The following is a 19,782-nucleotide window of genomic DNA, read 5'->3' as shown; positions in this document are numbered from 1 at the left end:
CTTATGACGATGATGACGGCGGGCAGATGAACAGAAGATAGATCAGGCAAATATGGTTCATCGATCTTCTGTAGTATATGTAACGTTATTGACATTAAAGAAAAATAAAGTGGCATTACATTTCAGCCTTAGCCAGGCCTTCTTCAGAGGTAAATGACAGAGGAACAAGAAACAAACATGTAGGGGACACACAAACATGCAGGGTTGGAAGGAGAATCACAAAGAGGGATGGGGGGGGGCAGACCTATCCATATCTGGCTACCATCTCTCAAATTTTTGGTCTACATGTACAAATCTATATTCCATGACTGAAATTTTAAAAAATAAATCAATATTTTCTTGCTCCAAATTGTTTTCGAATCAGGTTTACAAGGAGGTCCAATGTAAAATTAAAGTTGCATTTAAATATCCGTTAGTGGTCATTGCTGAAACCAAGGGCTGGCTCTGGAGTTTAGGGTCCGAGTTCCTATAACAGATGAAACATACACCTTTAACTTTTTACTTTTGTCAAGTTTCAACATGTTCAAGTTTTGCAAAAACTAGTACAAATTGTCGTACTCCTAAGTTAGAATCTCTTCATCAGATTTACACTTTATAGTAGTTAAACAATATTTTTTTAATTGATTGTGACAATAACAAATTCTGTTGCCATGTTGTAATTTATGGCATGAAGCAAACACGAAGAGCACTCGCATGACACAATTAAGTAGGTACAAGTGATTCCTAACTTTCAATCACTTCCTTCACATCCCCATGAACATCAACATCTAAAGGACAGACTGTTCAGCTGTAATTAGTGTCTTGTTGTTTATTTAGATTATTATTTATTATCCCCGGTCTCGGTCTCGGTCTCGGTCTCGGAACGTTTCGGTCTCGGTCTCGGTCCGCCTTGAAGGGGCTGGTCTCGGTCTCGGTCTCGCAGCTTCAGGTCTCGGTCTTGGTCTCGGACTATCCGGTCTCGACTACAACACTGGCCGAAAGCGATCGGCACTGTAAATTGTATAAAGAACATCCGTGATAAGTCTGTTCAAGTCCTTGTGGCCGGGTTAAGGGTAAAAGACGGGCATTATACTTTGCAAAGTTAACTCCATCCCGACATAAGTTATGCCATGATTAGTCACGTGATACAGCCAACTGAAGACAGCAATAGTAGGCGTACACTGACTGGTCACAATTTTGAGGTCAACACGTTGGGGGAATGCATTAGTTAACGCCAGATTTGCACGCCTGTTCAGGGGCGGATCCAGGTGTCTTTACAGGGGTCAGGCCCTTCATATTTTGTATGTCCGATTGTCATCATTTGCAGACGGGCAGAAATACAATACATGTAATTATTTAATTATGTGGGGTTTTTTTTTGGGGGGGGTCCAGAGCAGGGGGTGAAACACCCCCCCCCCCCCCCGATCTGCGCCTGCATGCTGTTCGACAGACTCAGCTTCTCGTGTCGACATTTAGCGCAGAATTACAGCACTGTGCGTATTCATTACAATTAACATAAAATGTATTCGAAAGAAAACGATAAATTGTCTGCATAATGCCGTCGTGTTTGAAGACAAAAATGGGTCAGCGCATGTTCATATCATGAACCATCTTACGTTTCAACAAAAGAAGGTGTTAATAATTTATTTCCATCCGGCATTTTTGTCGGAAGGAATCATGAATTACAAAAATATAAAGCTTCCCACCGACACTCGTCCATAGGGGCGGATTAAGATATAAAAACAACGTTACACAAAGTGCTTGTTCATCTACATTGGGGACTATACTCTATCTTAATCGATAAACGGTATACGTGCTGAACCTTTGAAACATGGGTGCATTGTGACCATCTGACGAAACCACTGTACATCTTGCTATCGTTCACGCTCTACCTGAATAATGCTTAATAGAGTTATTGAATTTTCAACCTAATGAAATTTATCATCTGGTTTCGTAAAGATAAAACAAAATTATAGTACTTTTAGGGTTTCAAAGTCCACGGGGTTGTTTTGAAAGAACAGACTCTGAAATGTAGATAAACAAGCACTTGCTTGCCCCGTTCCAAATGCAAACAGTTTCGGCTGATTGTACTTCGAGACACGAAAGATTATCAGGTCATGCGCCAAACACAAGAAAGGAAAATGGGATCGTATGAGTTCGAAGTTCATTCCCTAAAAATGATTTTCATCAGCTTTTCAAAAGTTATGAATATTTTATTAAGTAGCGATGCAAAGAATATGATACATCAGTTCTTTAAAGATAATGGAAAGTAAATGAGTTAAGAAAATGTTCGACCTAAACAAAATTAAAAGATAAAAAAAACTTGTTATTGCCTTAAAGGTTCATGAAATGATTTTTTTTCTCAGGTGAACCTTTTTTTTTCATCATCTACTCCTCTCAAATGAATAAAAACTATTTGAGATCCCATTTTGGTTTATTCTTAAGTGCACACTTTCAAACATTTCTGTTGCTGTGATGTCATTTCAGAATGACACTGTTCCGTTTAGGGCTTCTTTTCAAATTGTGAGCCCGAAGGAATTTGCTCATTAAAATCATAGTGAGAAAAGTTTGCTCACTGGCTTACCGTCATGTACTGACAGCGAATCACCAACACAGAACAGAACATACGACAGCAAAATATCCAACATTCTTGCAAGTTTTGTTGCTGAAATACATTAAGGTTTCTACCTGAAATGATATCACACTTTCACCGTGAATGTGGAAATTTTCATTAGCATAAAAACCAAAAAAGCACCAAAATTAAACAACTAATAATGTTACATGTGGATACGCAGGTGCATTTAAAAAAAACACACTGCACGGCCCTTTAATGGCACTTGGTTGACATGCAAACACGGAATATTAAAGAAAGCAGATGGGTCAGTTGTAGAAATACACACGACAAGTGTGCTTTTATTGGACGACATGTTTAGTTTCCAGGACTGAATATAAACTTTCATTTTTGTGTCATTGAATAATTTCGATGAATGTTTTCGATTTAACGGATATGATAATGGGTGTGGGTCTGAATACACTGCCGCTGGAACAAACTTTTGTCAGGGGGTGCTAGAATTTAAAAAGGACGGACAAATTTAATACGTAAGCTGAGCACAAAGCCCTTACGTCGTGGCTCAATTTGGAATATGGATGCTCTGTGGTGCAATCTGAGGCGATTCCTGGCCACTTTCATTTGACTTTTTTTAGCAAAAGTTTTTTGAGATTATAAAGACAATTTATTTTATTATTTTGTTTAGAATATACTGTTGCTCTTAACATGTTTAATTGTACTGAAAAGTGGAGAATCCTGTATTTTTATCTCCATTTTTGGTTCCATTTAATTCTGGAAAAAGAATTGTATCATTACGTATGACATCGCATGTAAATATTATTGTTGCAAGGCTGCTTTCTTACATTTAGTAAATTCCGTCGTGTATGTTTTGTTTTATTTTCCGAGCCCTTACGGCGTGGGGCCACAGAGCCAGCGGCCCGCTTTAAGGCCCCGGAAAATGTTGGATTCTGGATGCACTGTGATGAAATATACTGGTAGTATACTGAAACTGAAATATACTGGTAGTATACTGAAACTGAAATATACTGGTAGAATACTGAAACTGAAATATACTGGTAGTATACTGAAACTGAAATATACTGGTAGTATACTGAAACCCGAAAGGTTGTTTTTTGGTTTAAGTTAAAACAAATGGTTCCACTGGAAGCGAATGAATTTCTGTTCATAAAAATATTCACATAGTACTAACTCACCAAACGATGTGGCTCTCGAAATATTTGCAGTGTTATTTGTTTGTTACAGGGAATGGCAAATGTATCCTTATGTTTATGATCGGTAGATGGCAAGTTTGGGGCAATAGGCAGTGATTTATCGGTCTACAGAGTTTTTATGAAGAAAAACTTGCAGTGGCTAAAGCATGAATAGGCCTATGTTTGTTTTATTAAAACGAAACTACACTGGAATTTGCGTAAAGCATGACTGGTTTACGTTGAGTACAGAATGCTTGCAACGTCAATGCAACTTTTAAATGAAAAGAAAAAACCTTCAGGGGAAAGGTATGATCATTTGCCCCTATTGAAAGATCGAATGAAAAAACTTTGCCACCATCGTCATGGCCGAGGTCATTGCTTTCGGGTCAAAGCTTCCATAATGGCTTCCATATAGACATTGTCATGATTTTAGATACCTTGAGAGAAATATCGATTCTGCACTGCCTGAAAATCTAGAAAATACTTCCTCCTGATATATTACAGTGTTTGTGCTAGACTTTCGAAGCGCCGCGCTTAGCCGCTGGAACATATTTTTGCCCGGGAGTAGGGGGTGCTGAAGCATATTCCAGCACCCCAATCCCAATAGTTGGGGGTGCTGCAGCACCCACAACACCCCCCGTTCCCGCGGGCTTGTCTGAATGACCGGCAAGTGATAGTCTGTTGAAACGAGATCAGTTTTTAATGAAATAGATTATATTACTAAATGTTCCATTATAGGGAGACACCGGCTTTTAGGGAGATAAACTGCAAACCCTTCTGGGGAGGCAATTTTTTTGTCGCAATTAGGTTATATTTGTTGCTCGTGTTCTAATTAGAAAAAAATACCGAAATTCGTGGAAAAAGGACACGGGAAAATTGGGTTAGGGCACATTTCAGTTGGAAAAAATGTGTGCACAAGTCTATGGGAAAAGTTCCCTAATGACCGATTTAATCAACAAATAATAAACAAAATTGCTGGCCAGGATTGATAAATTTCTGCTGAACTTTTCTGACGTGTATATCAATATGGATATGCCATTGAAATATTAAAGAAACTGAAAACACTTTGAAACACCGGATTTTTAAAGAAAAATTAGCACAAACGTTCTGATTATTGGTACGGAGGCCTACACGAATCACACTTGTATAGACTAGCAATGACGGGTTCCATGCTTCTATCATCTACTGTCATATCTAGGACTTCCTTCGTGTCATCGCCCCAATTTTGCAATCGTGATCCCCAGTAATGGTTCATGCGCAAACCATTATCAGGCAGAGTTTTACTAGTCCCGTACTTGAGCGAATTGTGATGTATATCGGGATGTCGTATGGCAGCCGGCCTGTATACCGGCTTGACGAGGTGGTTGGCTGGCTTTTTGCTCCTTCTCCAAATCCTATCAATGAGAAGTGGGTGTTTTTTGACATCCAATGGCTTGCCAAGGTACAGATAGTTCGGCATGCTAAGCTCGGAGATGCTAGCCGCAGTGGGTGACGAGGAATCAAACGCCCGCAAGTATCGGGCCAGAAATCCAGGCTCCCGGTCTGCTGGAACGAAGGGGTATTCGTCCATATCTACTCCCAGTTGCCAGGAGGTGAGGTCACCCCAACGTTGGATACAATCGGCGTACGCACCGGCTTGCGTCCATCCCAGAGAGAAGGGTGCGGCACGGTGATGCCAATCCGTGTACGTCACGAATCCGCTTGCGATGAAGTCCTGAACGCCTTCTTTCTGCGATTCGTTCTGGTAGACGTACGCATCGTAAAGATACACGTGGTCCGCTCCGGCGTAGCTTACGTACCGAATCCACTGGTTGAGCTCCCGTGTGCTGAGTTTAGCCTTGTCCTTCCAGTCGTAAATCCGGAACGACAAGACGGCAGTGAGGAAGTACGGCTTAGTCTTAGTGCTGTCGTTCCGTTCGGTATGTTGGTCATGACGAGATGGTCGCCCGTAGCACCAGGACGGGCAGGATTCAGAGTCCACTCGTTTGTTTAGTGTAACGAGTTTCGTATAGTTGTGTGGCTTACCGTGTTCAGTTACGGGCTGATCACGACTTACAGCCCGATAGTTATTCCTGCCTGGCTCCTCATGATCACTCAAATCTACAGACCGTATTCCGAGATACCAATTCACAAAACCCACCAAAAACAGAAGCAGCAAAAGACATTTCTTGGATGTCCTCGTCAAACTGAAGAAACGGAGGGCCATCTTCACCATCCAACCCGGGGAATTCGCAAATTAATTATCTGGCTTCAATGAAATCACTATTAGGTGGGTTTTCACATGCGTAAGCTTCTAAATAAAGCCTATAAAACTGGTCATGCGCATTCAGTAATAATGCTCACGACCGTGTTGATACGTATCGTGTGACTGTATGAAACAGATTATATTCCATCCAGATAGCGGCATAATAGAACATCACCAAAACTACATACAAGCTCAAAGTGCAAAGTGATAAAAACAATTGGGGAAGATTATGTTGTTCATTGTAGATTGTTCATGATGAGCCCTGCTGTAAAACGCTGACATGAAACCGACCATTGAATACTCGCGTCGAGAATGTGTCATATTTTTTTTATACTCGAGCCCGCCCGCCACTTTAAAGTTAAACTTTAACTTGCTGCGTGCGAAGCGACGGTTTGATCAAGATGTAGGCGTGTTAGTGTAACACATACCGTTTTTTTTCTGATTTCGCTCGCATAAATTTGCACGGGGGGGGGGGGGGGGACAGCCATTCATTAGAATGCTGTCCCATTTATTTCATACCTGACAACTTGGGAGTCCATAATTATAGTGTGAGACACGTGCACAGATAGTATCAGCGATGCAAACAGACGGATGACATAGCAGAACGAGACCCCCCCCCCCTCCCGTATTTACGGCACTGGCTGTATATATAAAAGACCTAATGTGAGATAACTTCGACATTAGAGAAAGCTTTGAGAACCCATTACAAAATGGACCCCTGAGCATTTGGGCATGATCGATGCAACCATGAGAAGACTGTTATTAAGACAAGTGTAATGATGGGCGTCGCAAGGGGGGGGGGCGACACCGGAAAAGCACCCCCCCCCCCTAAAAAAAAGGAGAGAAAACAAAAACAAAACAAAGAAGAAAGAAGAAGACAAGGTGCGAAGTCATGTTGCTGTTAATGTAACACACATTTAATAACAACATGGGCGACATCAGGGTGTCAATGGGGGTGGGGTTGGCAAATGTCCCCGCCCACCCTCGAAAAAATGACAAACTGAGAATAATGCTAGAGAAAGTACAAGGATTTTGAGAGTTTTTCCCCCCTCTAGAAAAAAAATCCTGGCGATGCTCATGCAAGTTTCTCCATGGTGTAATTAAGCCCGTGTAACCACGTGACATGAAAGGGGGATCAGAAGGGGCGCTCCTATAATAGGCCTAAAGGCGGTTTCTAGGGGGTAAAAAAGATGAGAAAATACTAGGGGCTTCTGTTTGTCGAATTTCATAATTTATTGCGACTGGCGCAGGAAAATGACCTGTCGCAAAAACCAATTAATTCATAACTTTTACCAGGACCGAATCAGAAGATTAACAAATCAAGTCATTGGGTATCGATTGTAAAATAGCAGTTATTAAGTTTTTGTAGAGAAAATTCGTTCTTTGCAGAGAGAGTTTTTCTTCTCTATAAAATGGCCTTTTGAAGGCACCGTATTTAATCACCAAGTACACGTTGAAATAAACGCGTATGTTTAAAATACACGAACATACATTTCGGGGACGCGTTGCCCGCGTTACAACGGTTATGATTGGTTGGATGCAGTATTGTTGACCAATCAAAAGATTCGTCTGGGAAATTCAATGTTGATGTACGTCGGACGGGGACTCGATGTGGCGGATCGGAAGGAAAATCACGATCACGACAGGTCATATGGAAATTGGAATTTGGAAAATGAATTGATTATTTGTTTTCACTGTATGTTAGAATATTATTACAATAAATAAAATCATGCCAACGTCAGGTGAAGCTCGAATTCGCCCAACATCAACCTACAATCTCAGGTTTGTGCAGTTATCTAGGCCCTATTGTGTGCAGCGGAACGCAAATGTTGTCCAGTTTCCGGACGCGATTAACAATGTTCATCTGTGTTTTGATTTGATAATCGATAATTTAAAATTTTCTTTAATTAGGCAGCTGGTAATATAATGACACCTTCTTGGATCAGCAGGTTAAATTTTGTGGAAAGAGAGCTGATTTATGAGGGAAAAATGCGGGGGAAAAGACGACCAAGATGACGACAACCAGAAAACACGCTTGAATTTGAAAACCGAGACGGTGACAGTGCTAGTGGTAGTATAGCCCCACTAGTGTGGCCGTCGGTATGCTGCGCTGAACCCAAGGCCACACACCGTGGTCTGCGCACTACTGAGGACGTTTTCATAAATTCAACAGCGAATTTCTTACATATGGATTATGGTTGTATTCTACGATGTCCCAACTTTCACTTCTGGGATGCTTGGGTGTAATGATGTTCAATTTTCCAAGATATTCTTGAATCTTTCTGGAGCCCATATGCACTCGTGAAACGTCTGGTGATGGCAGCCATTTTGAATGTGACAAGAGATGACCTCAAGCTGTGACGTCGCGTTTATGCAAATTGCTTGTCGAGCGAGGGCGCGAGTTGCAAATGCGACGGCTGTTTCCTGTGCCGTAGATCCTGAATAGAGATCAGTGCACGTGGCCCCCAGACGATAAATGCATGGTACAGGAAACAGCCGTCGCATTTGCAACTCGCGCCCTCGCTCGACAAGCAATTTGCATAAACGCGACGTCACAGCTTGAGGTCATCTCTTGTCACATTCGAAAATGGCTGCCATCACCAGACGTTTCATGAGTGCATATGGGCTCCAGAAAGATTCAAGAATATCTTGGAAAATTGAACATCATTACACCCAAGCATCCCAGAAGTGAAAGTTGGGACATCGTAGAATACAACCATATGTAAGAAATTCGCTGTTGAATTTATGAAAACGTCCTCAGTAGTGCGCAGACCACGGTGTGTGGCCTTGGGTTCAGCGCAGCATACCGACGGCCACACTAGTGGGGCTAGTGGTAGTAGTGCCGAATTCCGAACACAGTGAAAGCTCGATGCTGATTGGCTGATAAAAATAATAATTTTGTAGTTTTTTGTACATTTTTTTATCAGCATTGTCAGCCAAATCAGCATCGGGCTTTCATTGTGTCATTGACCATGTTGACAGGGACAATTAGCACCGCTTCACCATGTTCACGCGTGTTCTAGTTTTCTTCTACCAAAACTGGTAAAAGTACGTGTTACATTTTCTCCCCATGTCCATTACGAAATGATAACAAATCCAGTGCTAAAGTAGAATGCATGTACATGTATGAAGATTCCCGAGTCTGAAAACCCTAATTTTGAAAAAATACTCATTGTGAAGAAGTTTCAAAATGAGCAGAAGAAAAATAGGTGTTCTAAAAGTATTGATTAATAGGGGGGCCTACTATTACGTAACGTTAGTACTCACTTTTCTTATGATACTTTCTTTGTAAGAGTTACGACAATTTTGATCATTTTAAATTTGTAATAATTCACATTAATCACGAAGACGAACAAAGTAAGTTAATAATAAACATATTCAGCATTCAGAAATGACATATAAAAAAGTAAGGAATCCTGTAACACTGTTATTGGTTGATAATTTGATAATTTAACACAGATCAAATCCCCTTCCAAAGACCAAAAGAGTCACTGCTGGTGTACGGACTGCTTCAAGTACCTCATCAAAAAATAAAGAGAACAAACAGCACTCGGCGGGTAAATACAAGAAAAGGTAATAAAAACTTATCAGTCAGGGTAAATCAATTCTCCATCTTTGTTTCCCATGTGATCGATCTTTCGATTGTTTATAATTATTTCTCATGTTAATTGAATACTTTTACACTGATTTGATTTATTTGTTTTTGTTGTCTTTCTCTAACACCTCCAATTTCCTTAAAGCCTTAACTGATTCATACTTGTCAATTTGACAGTCACATCCCGGTACCTGTCAAGACGACGCCCTCAGCCAAGATTATTAATAAGCCTGCAGAGGAGGATACTAAGACCAGCACTGGTGGCAAACCAAGGACAAGAGTCAGGAGGGTACCAGACTTTGCTAAGCTACACAAGTCATGGCAGCAATCCTTCAGCAAGGTTAGAATGATTCCAATCTCTGGTTAGTTAGTTGTTTATCCCCCTGTACATATGTCCAGTTCTGTGTTCCCAGGGCATTTTGCAATTCTTTGGGTTTTTTCATGAGGTGATTTCAAATTATTGTAATATTAAAGACAAGGACAAGGTTGGAGATTCTGGCAATTGCGTGCAGGCAGTAAAGGTGTTTATTTCTTGTTGTTGTGCCTAGGATGGACAATTCAAGTACCGAATGCTTTACGTTTTATTTTATGTATCACTCTGTCATTCTCTTTAACTCTATTCTAGGGCAAGGCTTGCACCAAGAAACAGTGTACACAGGTGAGTATCGGCATTCATCTTTTCTTCATAGTACAGAACTGTGAAAACATTTCAAGAATTTCATGGTAGTATGGTATTCTGCAATGGATCGCTTTTGACAAGTTTCTTTGAATTTCTTACTGCTGTTATTATTATTTTTCTTTGCAACTTTTATTTGAATTTATAGATCAGGGAGTTTGATCTAACTAAACCGGGGGCGGTTTTCCAGCCTAGGTACTTCAACGGCAAACAAGATGCTCCCAGTGAGGACCAACGGGGTGAAGACATCTTCCAATCTGATGATGAAGCCTTGCAGAGTATCCTCAATGCTGGCTTGCCTGATGCATCCCAGAAACAAGGAAGACTGACCGTTGCTGGCTATGGTAGGCACATGTACATAGAGATATATTAAATTACTATAGTGCTGACTCGATATACAAAGCGATGCCTGCTGGGCGCATCCGTGTTTGTGCGCAATGCTATGGGAAACTCGAAATTTTGTACGGCTTTTGTACGGCTATTTGCATATCTGCGTTTCTATTCTAGTGTGTTATCGAAGCCGATATGCCCAAAACCAATACGCAAGATCAGTAAATGAGCGTTTCATTTTGCTCTGTGCAAACAGCGTAAATGTGTGCGAGTATCCGCTGCAGATGATTTTTGCCATGGTGCGCTTAAGTTGTACACTTTCAAAATACACTTTCAAAATACACTCCATCTAATTTCATTATGGCTTCAAGCACATAAACTCAAACTGTCTGGGCTCAGAATGGCTTGAAAGTATCTCTGCGCATGAGAAGGAGTTAGCTCTCTATTAATTTAACATAGCTCTATGGGGAGGTACTACTAGATAAGCTCAGATGACTTTGGGCCAGAACTGAACAGAATCATTTCAAAACTGGAATTGGAATCCACTTTATTCCAGAGATGAATGGAGAGAAATAATTGAAGGGATCCCAATAATTCAGAAATAGAGCTGTATCAAAATATCAAGCTGATCTTTATTGTTGATGTTAACTGTATCTAACAACATACATGTATTTGAAGTAGTCAATAAAAATTTTGAGACAATGTATCAATCATACCGATTCACTACTACACCTCATTAGTAGATTTTATTGAGGAGTTTCTCCATTGTTGATTTGTTTTCAGGGGGAGTTGCAGTTACGCAACAAAAACCCAGTCGGCAAACCCTGGGTGCCTTGCCGAGCACATTCCAGGGACGGACCAATAGTGCCCACAACACCAGACACATGGGTAACCATCAGATAGATAGGGAGTCAGCTAAGCCTGGGAAGCAAGATTACCCCCTGGAACAAGAACAGCATAAAGGACAATCAGGACGGCTCTTGTCATTGGCTGAGCAGCAGCAGGGTGAGAGAATAAACATGATGTGTGTTTTTTAAGTCTTTGGCAGAATGAATAAGCTAACAGGCTTTAAAATACAATTACAAATGTACCCTTACATTTTCTGAGAAAAACCTCTATATAAGATTAAGGTAAAAAGAAAATTGTGGTATTGTTTGGTGTTCGGTGAGAAGAAAATAATAATTTCACCTTTTTTAAGTTATCTTTTATTCCTTCTAGAAAATGAAATTAACTTTGAGGCTGATGCCGGGGCACTTGCCAGTATTCTCAACAACGCTGGAGCCAACTTCCAGCGTCAGGCGCCAACAACGAGACAAACCATTGGTGCGGCCATTGGAGTAGCCAGGAACCAAGGGAGCTTGTTCTCAGGCAGACAATCACAGGTTAGGCCACCAATGTCAAAATGCAGTATAACTTGTCCTGTTTTTTGGAGAGTCATTCTGTTTTATTAGGGAAGAATGCGAAATTATACAGGTGGTTATTCGAGGTTTATTTTGAGGTTTTCTGGGGTATCTGATTTCAACATTGAGTTACTTCTTTCTTACTTTTGCATCCTTCCCTTACTGTTACTTCTCACAAGTTTTTTTTTTTTTGATGAGGGTGATTTTCAGCTTTGCTTTAAGTGGTTCTAGTCGTGATTGATGCAGGTCCCCAGCCTAAAAGCTTCATGAATCTCTACTTGTGTTATTTTTATTTCAGATTGATATGTATTTCTTGTACGTATATTTATTTTATACTTGTTGCAGGGCGCACTCAGAACTTCAATCTACTACCAGAGGCCTCGGAACATGAACTTCAACCGTGTGTACACAGATTTTGCCAACCACGTCTTGTCTCGGTTGAGTTTAGCTGAAAACATGGTTTCTTCAAGTAACAGTCAGCCACTTGAACAACCGACCACCGCAAGAACAACAGGTTTGCTTGCAATGAAGTCATAATTAAGTTTGAAATTAACCTGTTAGTCCCTGTACCGCCCCAAACCACTCTGCAAATTACTCTCTGTACCGCCAGAAACCGCCCAAGCACCCGATGGTGTTATGAATTTGTCAGGGATTAAACAGAATGTAATACAATGAAGGACAGGTGCTAATGTATTAATTGGAAACAGTTTACTGCAATATTTCATTCTTATTTTCCCATCCAGTTTCTTTTTTTTGGTTTTTTTCCAGAAACATTTAACTGTCACTTTTGCTGTTCGCTCAGTTCATATGTTCAACTTTTTAAATTCCTTTTCAGTTCCACCCCAGTCAAGCGCCAAGGCCATGAATAAGTCACATGTTATGATGTCAGCACCTAGGAGACTAATAACTCCTGGAACAGTAAGTTTTTTCCTTTTTGCACTGAACTCTTGCCCTGATCCAAGATAATCAGTGGTCATGGTCCTTCGGTGGTAAAGGGAGCTACATGAAGTGATAAATGCACGCACTTGAGGTATGCTCATAATTTCATCTGGATAGTGTACCTTTAGAGGTAAGAGCAATCTTTTGCTTGCCCTTTGGAGAGCAAGGCTGGCCAGAATCGTGGATTATTTCCATGACAGACATGACATTGGCTGTGTAGATAATGTTCATCGTGCATAAGAGAGGAGACACTGAAGAAATGTTCAGTTGTAGAGTTGGAAAGAAATCTCCTGAATATTCCAGGTAAAACCCAAGGAACCAGTCAGGAACTGAAAACCTAGTAAGCATGGGTGGAATTTTCACGGGGAAAGAACCTTTGCACCAATCTGACTATACCTACCCCCACCCCCACCTGCCACCACCCAGAGAATAACTCCAGATTTTATCTCCAACCACTGCAGGCAAGCCGTGTTCTCAACCCACGTCAGGAAGCTGCATTCAGGGGCCAAGACACGTCTAGTTCCCCAGCCCTCATGGCACCACCCTCAGCTCTTAAGAAGTCCAACGCTCACAAATCACTGTCGGTGAAATGGGCAGATGTACTGAGTCCTCCCAGTGGAAGAATAGCTACTGCATCCAACAAGGTATGCTCTCCTAATGTCAGTGCGACCACATTTAAGTAAATTTCTAACAAGTAGGAACCTAATATATACCTTTATTGCCAAGATATAAAAAAACATTGTAATTAATAAATTACTGTTTCATGAAATTTGCTGCTGAACAGAACTGTGTTTTGTACAGTAAGGAATAGTCTTTAAAACCCTTGTTCACTTTTCCTCTTGCTATAATTAGGATGAACTAGCAACCACACTATTTGCAGACGAGGACACTCAGTTTCTGGAGCCTTACAGTACGAATGAGCTTGCCGTTAATGAAGGAAAGCTACAGGCTGCTAGCCTCATGGCCAAACAAGATGATATTGAACAGCTAGAGCAGCAGGCAGCCATACACAGAAACCAACTACAGGTCTCTTATTTCCTTCCAAGTTTTGTTAATTCTAGTGTATTTTGGTTTTATAAGTAGTACGCTGGCAAGGGGGCTTCTCAAGATTTTGAACACTTAAAATGTTCCAGAAAAATAACAAACAATACTGAGTATACAGTGTTTATAAAATACGTAGGTGAAGGGTAAAACCCAATATGGAATTCCAGAAAAAAAAGAAATTCATACATGTATGGTCAACCTTCCTTTGGCTAACGCTCATTGAATGCACGCTTCTTGACTTTTCTGGACTAGATTCCCAATTGTAATTGTATTGCTTGCTGCTAATAGCTATGGTATCATAATGCAAACCATTGAACAACGTTTTTCTTTCTGTTTTTTATGTCATGGCAGGAAATGGACGAGATTGAACGACAGCTTGAGTTGGAGATTCAGAAACTTCAGCAGGATGACTACCTGCCATCTCCACCAACCACGAACTCTGAAGATCAGAAACAGCAAGAAAGTCATCGTGGTTTGGAAGTGGCTTCCCGCCCTCTCCAAATGATACCTCTACCTACACCAGGGAAGGTCCCCATCGATGATTCCTCAGAAACACGGCAAAGGCAATACTTTCCATTGCCAACGCAAGACTCTGTGCAGATTGCGGGTATAAGTTCAAGTGATAGAAGAGCCCCAGAGATGCTTGACGTGCCACTATCAGGGGAGGGGGCAATATCAGTCCAGTCTGTAGAGACAGCATTTAAGCACAGCCCAGGGAGTCCTTTTAAACAAAATGGACTTCCATTTGTCAGGAATCATGGACGTCAAGAGTCATCGGCAGTGCAACTGCAATTTCATCCTGGATCAGAATTTAAAACACACCATGGCAACAACAATTGTGACATTCCTGTGGCACTGTACCCTGAGAGGCTGCATCAAATGTTGAACACTCCTGAGAAGCCATTTGTTGAGATGAGGACATATGACCCTGTGACCCAGGCCAAAAATGAAAGTGAAGGCCTGCAATCCAGGGTCCTTGATTTCAGGAAGGTTGATGGTATGGTACAGGCACCACAGGTAATGATTAACAGGGATGGGACAAGAGACAGAATGGAATTCAAGCATCCTACACCTTCTGATGCTTTAAACTTCCGACAACCTGTAGAAAGTTTCTCCCAGGCTGCTACCCAGATGACATCTAGACGTCTTGACCGCAATGGAAGCAACTTTGTCGATGACGCTCCTAGACTTGGTGGCAAGGCTTCTAAACAGGATTCAGGACTAGAGACTGACCACAAGGAAACCAATCCACTGCTCCCAATTGGAAGAGTGTCGTCATGGATGTCATCAACCCCAGCTCACATCCAAACTCCTCATGCTGTCAAACCACATTCCATGATCAAGGAGCTTGCCCTGAAGCAGTCTCTGCCATCCTTGAATCTGCCAAGTAACCAGCATGTATCAATCAAACGAGATGTTCCTCCTATACAAACTCCTCTCGCAATGCGTAGTATGTCTACATGGGGCAGAGAAGCAGATATTGGGGCTTCACCTGTCCAGTTTGTGTCTCCAGTCCCTTTGCGATCAGGCCACACACTCCAGAGTGAGCACCCAGAATCAATTCATAATGGTTCTGCTCAGCACAAGTCTGATCTTACAGGTTCTTCCCCATCTGTTGGTTTTACAACCACTTCGACTAAACTGGAGTCAGGGAACATCAACCAACTACAACATCATTTGGGTCATAGTGATTACCCCACTTCTGCTACAACAGGAACCTCTGTATCTGAGCTGGACAAAACCAGTGCTTATCAATCTGGCACTTTGTCTTATCCCGCATCTGAAACTGCACATTTGGCTACGCATCCAGAGCCTCCACATCAACAAAAATCAAATTCTTTTTTGGATCAAACTCCTTCGTCAACTGTCTTGGATAGTGAAGGCAATCATTCTGAACCACACTTTAGAGAAGATCCTGCGAGGCCGCCAGGTCTATTGAACTTCAGAGGTCAAGGGTCATTATCTTTAGGAGCAGAGCTATTGACAAGTGGAGGAGCAGCTGCTTTCTTGAAGAGCAAAATGAAACCACTTTTGTCAAGTAAGTAATTTCGGAATGGAATTGTGGAAAACATCATTCAAGTAAGATTTTATTTAGTAGAACTTTGATAAAAACAAATTTCATTGGTAAATTGTATTGAATTAAGTAGACAATTGTTCGTTATAATTTGTAATTACATAATGTATATGTGAAATGATTATCTGGGGTTTTTTTTTGGGGGGGGGCTAACCAATATTTCATATTTAAGTTGGATGCCATAAAGTTTGAACCTTTCTTGATTTGTTCTTATCCCATCCTTCACTTGTAGCAACAACAAATCAACTGTTTCAGGAAGCGCTTCTAGATGAGGAGTGCGCCCTCTATGCCTGTCGGCTACCCAGCAAGTTCAGCACTTGTGTCACAGAGGAACGACAATGCTTGGACCCTGTTGCTAAGATACTGATGGATGGCGATGACATGGTGAGGCTGTCTTAAACTTTAGTAGTCTCGGGTTCAGACGTATATTGGATACATGATAACCGGCCGCCGCGAGAGGGCGAAATCAGGACGAACCACTATCACAACACGAACCGCTATCACAACGTCTTCGGAAATCTAGTAGAATATCCCAGCGAAAATGGGGGAAACTTGTGCACATGTGCTACTTCTGCAGGCAAATACGGTCCATTTTCTGTCGCAGGCGTACTACATACCACAAATGAGCTGCCATGAAGAAGTCTTGCTGCATCTCGTGTGCTACTGGGTGAAATTTAATAGTTTGGTTCGGAGCTAATTTTTATGAAAGAATTGGAATGCGCAATGCATAGATACATGTATTAAACAAAATAGGTGCGCGTGCATGACACAACCACTACAAGATTCCCAAGACGTAGTGATAGCGGTTCTTGGATGATAGCGATTTGTTGTGATAATGCCCTCTCACAGCGGTGGGTTATCACAAATCATGCATGGAATAACAACGTCTTGACCTAAGGCTAAAGCTTTAATAGTTAATCAACATTTTGAATGGACAAGATAATGGCAATTTGAACCTGTTCACATCTTTCAGCATCCTCATCCAAGGAGATTTTGAAGGAGTCCAGAAGGTACAGCACAGCCTGTGTTACTTAACATTAGACAAGATGCCCTATTAAACAACCATAACCAGTGCTAGCAATTGTTCATTCTACACACATTTAATTTGCCAGTAACTAACAATATGAGTGACAAGACAACAGGTCAAATGTATTTCTAAAGTTATTAATCAATCCATTTTTTGTTAAACGCTGAGTTCAGTGTTGCACTCTTTACTTGATCCGGTTTTCATGCTTCTCTTTTATCGTCTTTCTGTCAGCATTTTGTACCCATTCAGAGTAAAGGCAGAGTGTACATTGCATCACCTGTTGGCTCAGCGTTCAACACATACAGCAACCTTGCAAACTGAAGAGGCTATAGAGGGTTGGTATATAAGGCTGGTTTGTACCAAAAAGAATGTATTATGCACATCATGCTGATCTTATGGCGTTATGCATTGTTACGTCATTTTGTGAAAGCAGTATCCATTGCGGTATTGGTATTTTTTTGCGTTACAAGGATTAAGTCAAGCTGGCTATGATAATGAGCTCATTATTTACAGGTCAGTGCACACAGGCAGTTTAGTCACAATAAATTCATGAGGAGTGTGGGGTCTGCTGGCGGCCTGCTGGCAGCCTGCTGATGGAGTGTCCTTCACAAAGGATCCAATTACAGCAGCACTAATCCCTTAATTGCTCTCCAGCTAATCCCTTTCATGTACACTGGGGTTTTTGTACACGGGCTTGCTCGCACCCATTCAACAATGTAGGGCCTATTCAAACTTGAAATCTTTGACAAGCCTACTGGGCTTTTAATGAGCTCCACGCTCCATGTTTGACCTCATAAATATTCAGTTATTCAGGCCTGATGGCTTTCCATTCATCAGCCTGGTTTGGGGTATGGAGTGCGGTACCGCAAAGAATCACACTGGTACCACAATGGATACTGCTTTCAGCCTGACTGAAACGCTCCCTTACCGAGATTCCACTGTATCTGTTGTTCTCCTTTAATATACAACATTTGCAAACATCAAAAAACAAAACCACCAAATTATTATTGAATACCTTTCTTGACTGTAAGTTATTAATAGTCTCAAGCATCCTGTGAAATTGTGGCACCTGATGTGATGTCACCTGATGTGATGTCATATTATTTTTAAAGCAGATTTGTGCTTTGCAAACTGTTGATATCAACTGGTACGTGTTTAGGTACAGTTGACTCTCGTTAACCATAACCCTACCTAAAGCTACAAAATACTACCGGTAATACATGTAGTAGTAAATTAAAGTATGCAGTACTTTAGCTTATAAGTGGGCACATCATGCATAGTATTTTCTAGTATTTGATACCTACATACATAATTTTGTAGTACTTTGTAGTTTGTGGTACTTTATCTCAAATGAAATTTTTAATACAAACTCGGCCAGACTTTAATAGCCAAAATGTTTGTTATATCCGAATTTTGTATTAAGAAGAACATCAGTCCCTTTCATTGTGCACATGAATGCACAGTTGGGACCAAGGCTTCATGTTTGCTATCACCAGAATTTGTATTGACGAGAGTCCACTGTAATTAGTAATGGCTTACTTGGCCAATTACTAAGGCTTTCTGAGAGTGCTTGTCATTCTTTTGACTAATTTGTTGGATGCCTCAATCTGTTTTATACAAAAAATGAAAGACAATTTCACGAGTTATTTGTCAACATATTTTTTTTTTAGAATAATCAGAAAGTTCAGATTGAAAACGGTTTGATGTGAATTGTGAAAGGCTTGTACCTATCATCAGAATACCAGAAATAAAGCATGAGATGATGACGCTATTTGGATATTGACAGTTGCCCATACACAGTTACCAGACACACATGAGCTCCTATCACCAGAATTTGTATTGACGAGAGTCCACTGTAATTAGTAATGGCTTACTTGGCCAATTACTAAGGCTTTCTGAGAGTGCTTGTCATTCTTTTGACTAATTTGTTGGATGCCTCAATCTGTTTTATACAAAAAATGAAAGACAATTTCACGAGTTATTTGTCAACATATTTTTTTTTTAGAATAATCAGAAAGTTCAGATTGAAAACGGTTTGATGTGAATTGTGAAAGGCTTGTACCTATCATCAGAATACCAGAAATAAAGCATGAGATGATGACGCTATTTGGATATTGACAGTTGCCCATGCACAGTTACCAGACACACATGAGCTCCTCCAAAAGTCCCATGGGCACTGTTGCTTAGCAACAGCTTTATTCAATACAGCAGACGTCAAACCCATGCTAATTGGTTGCCTGACAACCATTTCATAAAACTCATTATGTGAGCCTTGCAATTAATTAAGTCATAAATATGTAATGCTAAAAGGGGAGCTTATATTGATTATTTTGGGGAAACTACAGTTCCTGTAGCTTTTTTACACGTACAAAATGTTGCACCTATTGGTGTTCATTTACGGGTAGTACAGGAACCAGGTTCGCTTTTTAAGTAAAACAAGGGTACTCGGGTACCCGTAAAAGAAGCCCAACCCCAAAATTCAAATCATGGGGGTTGTCTGAAGGGCTTTATAGACCCATGATGTAAACTGCAACTTTCGCGAGTGTCATCTATTGCATGTTAAAATTCACATACAGTAAAATCAGTTTTGATTATCAATGGGGATTGAATAGCTTGGTTTTTATTTTGAAAATTCCCACAAACGGCTTTCAAAACCATTCTTTTTCATTGTCTGAGAAGTAACTTAAAAAATTGACAATCAAATCCAACGTGTA

General features: G+C 40.8%; 2 protein-coding genes across 3 annotated transcripts; one reads left to right on the top strand and one right to left on the bottom strand.

The window, feature by feature from the left end:
* Positions 1-4,640: 4,640 nt before the first annotated feature.
* LOC119744399 lies at positions 4,641-6,122 on the bottom strand. Its single transcript, XM_038220315.1, has one exon. The coding sequence runs from the start codon at positions 5,951-5,953 to the stop codon at positions 4,850-4,852; it is 1,104 nt and encodes a 367-aa protein (XP_038076243.1). The 5' UTR covers positions 5,954-6,122; the 3' UTR covers positions 4,641-4,849.
* Positions 6,123-7,486: 1,364 nt separating this feature from the next.
* Positions 7,487-18,839, top strand: LOC119744938. Of its 2 annotated transcripts, none has more exons than XM_038221159.1 (14): positions 7,487-7,629; positions 9,443-9,556; positions 9,756-9,918; positions 10,204-10,236; positions 10,403-10,598; positions 11,368-11,589; positions 11,803-11,966; positions 12,330-12,498; positions 12,820-12,902; positions 13,385-13,567; positions 13,776-13,949; positions 14,319-16,005; positions 16,274-16,425; positions 17,300-18,839. In XM_038221159.1, exons 1-14 carry the CDS (start codon positions 7,565-7,567, stop codon positions 17,387-17,389), a joined length of 3,495 nt encoding a protein of 1,164 aa, XP_038077087.1. In that variant the 5' UTR covers positions 7,487-7,564; the 3' UTR covers positions 17,390-18,839. The 2 variants fall into 2 exon arrangements, with proteins under 2 accessions (XP_038077087.1, XP_038077088.1); XM_038221160.1 differs by lacking the exon at positions 7,487-7,629 and adding an exon at positions 7,649-7,765.
* The last annotated feature ends 943 nt before the right edge of the window (positions 18,840-19,782 follow it).

Source organism: Patiria miniata, unplaced genomic scaffold (assembly GCF_015706575.1).
Source record: "Patiria miniata isolate m_02_andy unplaced genomic scaffold, ASM1570657v1 HiC_scaffold_7, whole genome shotgun sequence".
NCBI classification, from domain to species: domain Eukaryota; kingdom Metazoa; phylum Echinodermata; class Asteroidea; order Valvatida; family Asterinidae; genus Patiria; species Patiria miniata.
Note: the sequence above shows the minus strand (reverse complement) of the source record. Positions and strands in the feature narration are given on the sequence as shown.

Coding starts and splice junctions, on each gene's coding strand:
- LOC119744399 (XM_038220315.1), bottom strand. CDS start 5,953: ATGGTGAAGATGGCCCTCCGTTTCTTCAGTTTGACGAGGACATCCAAG.
- LOC119744938 (XM_038221159.1), top strand. CDS start 7,565: ATGTTGATGTACGTCGGACGGGGACTCGATGTGGCGGATCGGAAGGAA. Junction 9,557..9,755: donor GCGGGTAAATACAAGAAAAG/GTAATAAAAACT, acceptor TCAATTTGACAG/TCACATCCCGGTACCTGTCA. Junction 10,599..11,367: donor ACTGACCGTTGCTGGCTATG/GTAGGCACATGT, acceptor ATTTGTTTTCAG/GGGGAGTTGCAGTTACGCAA.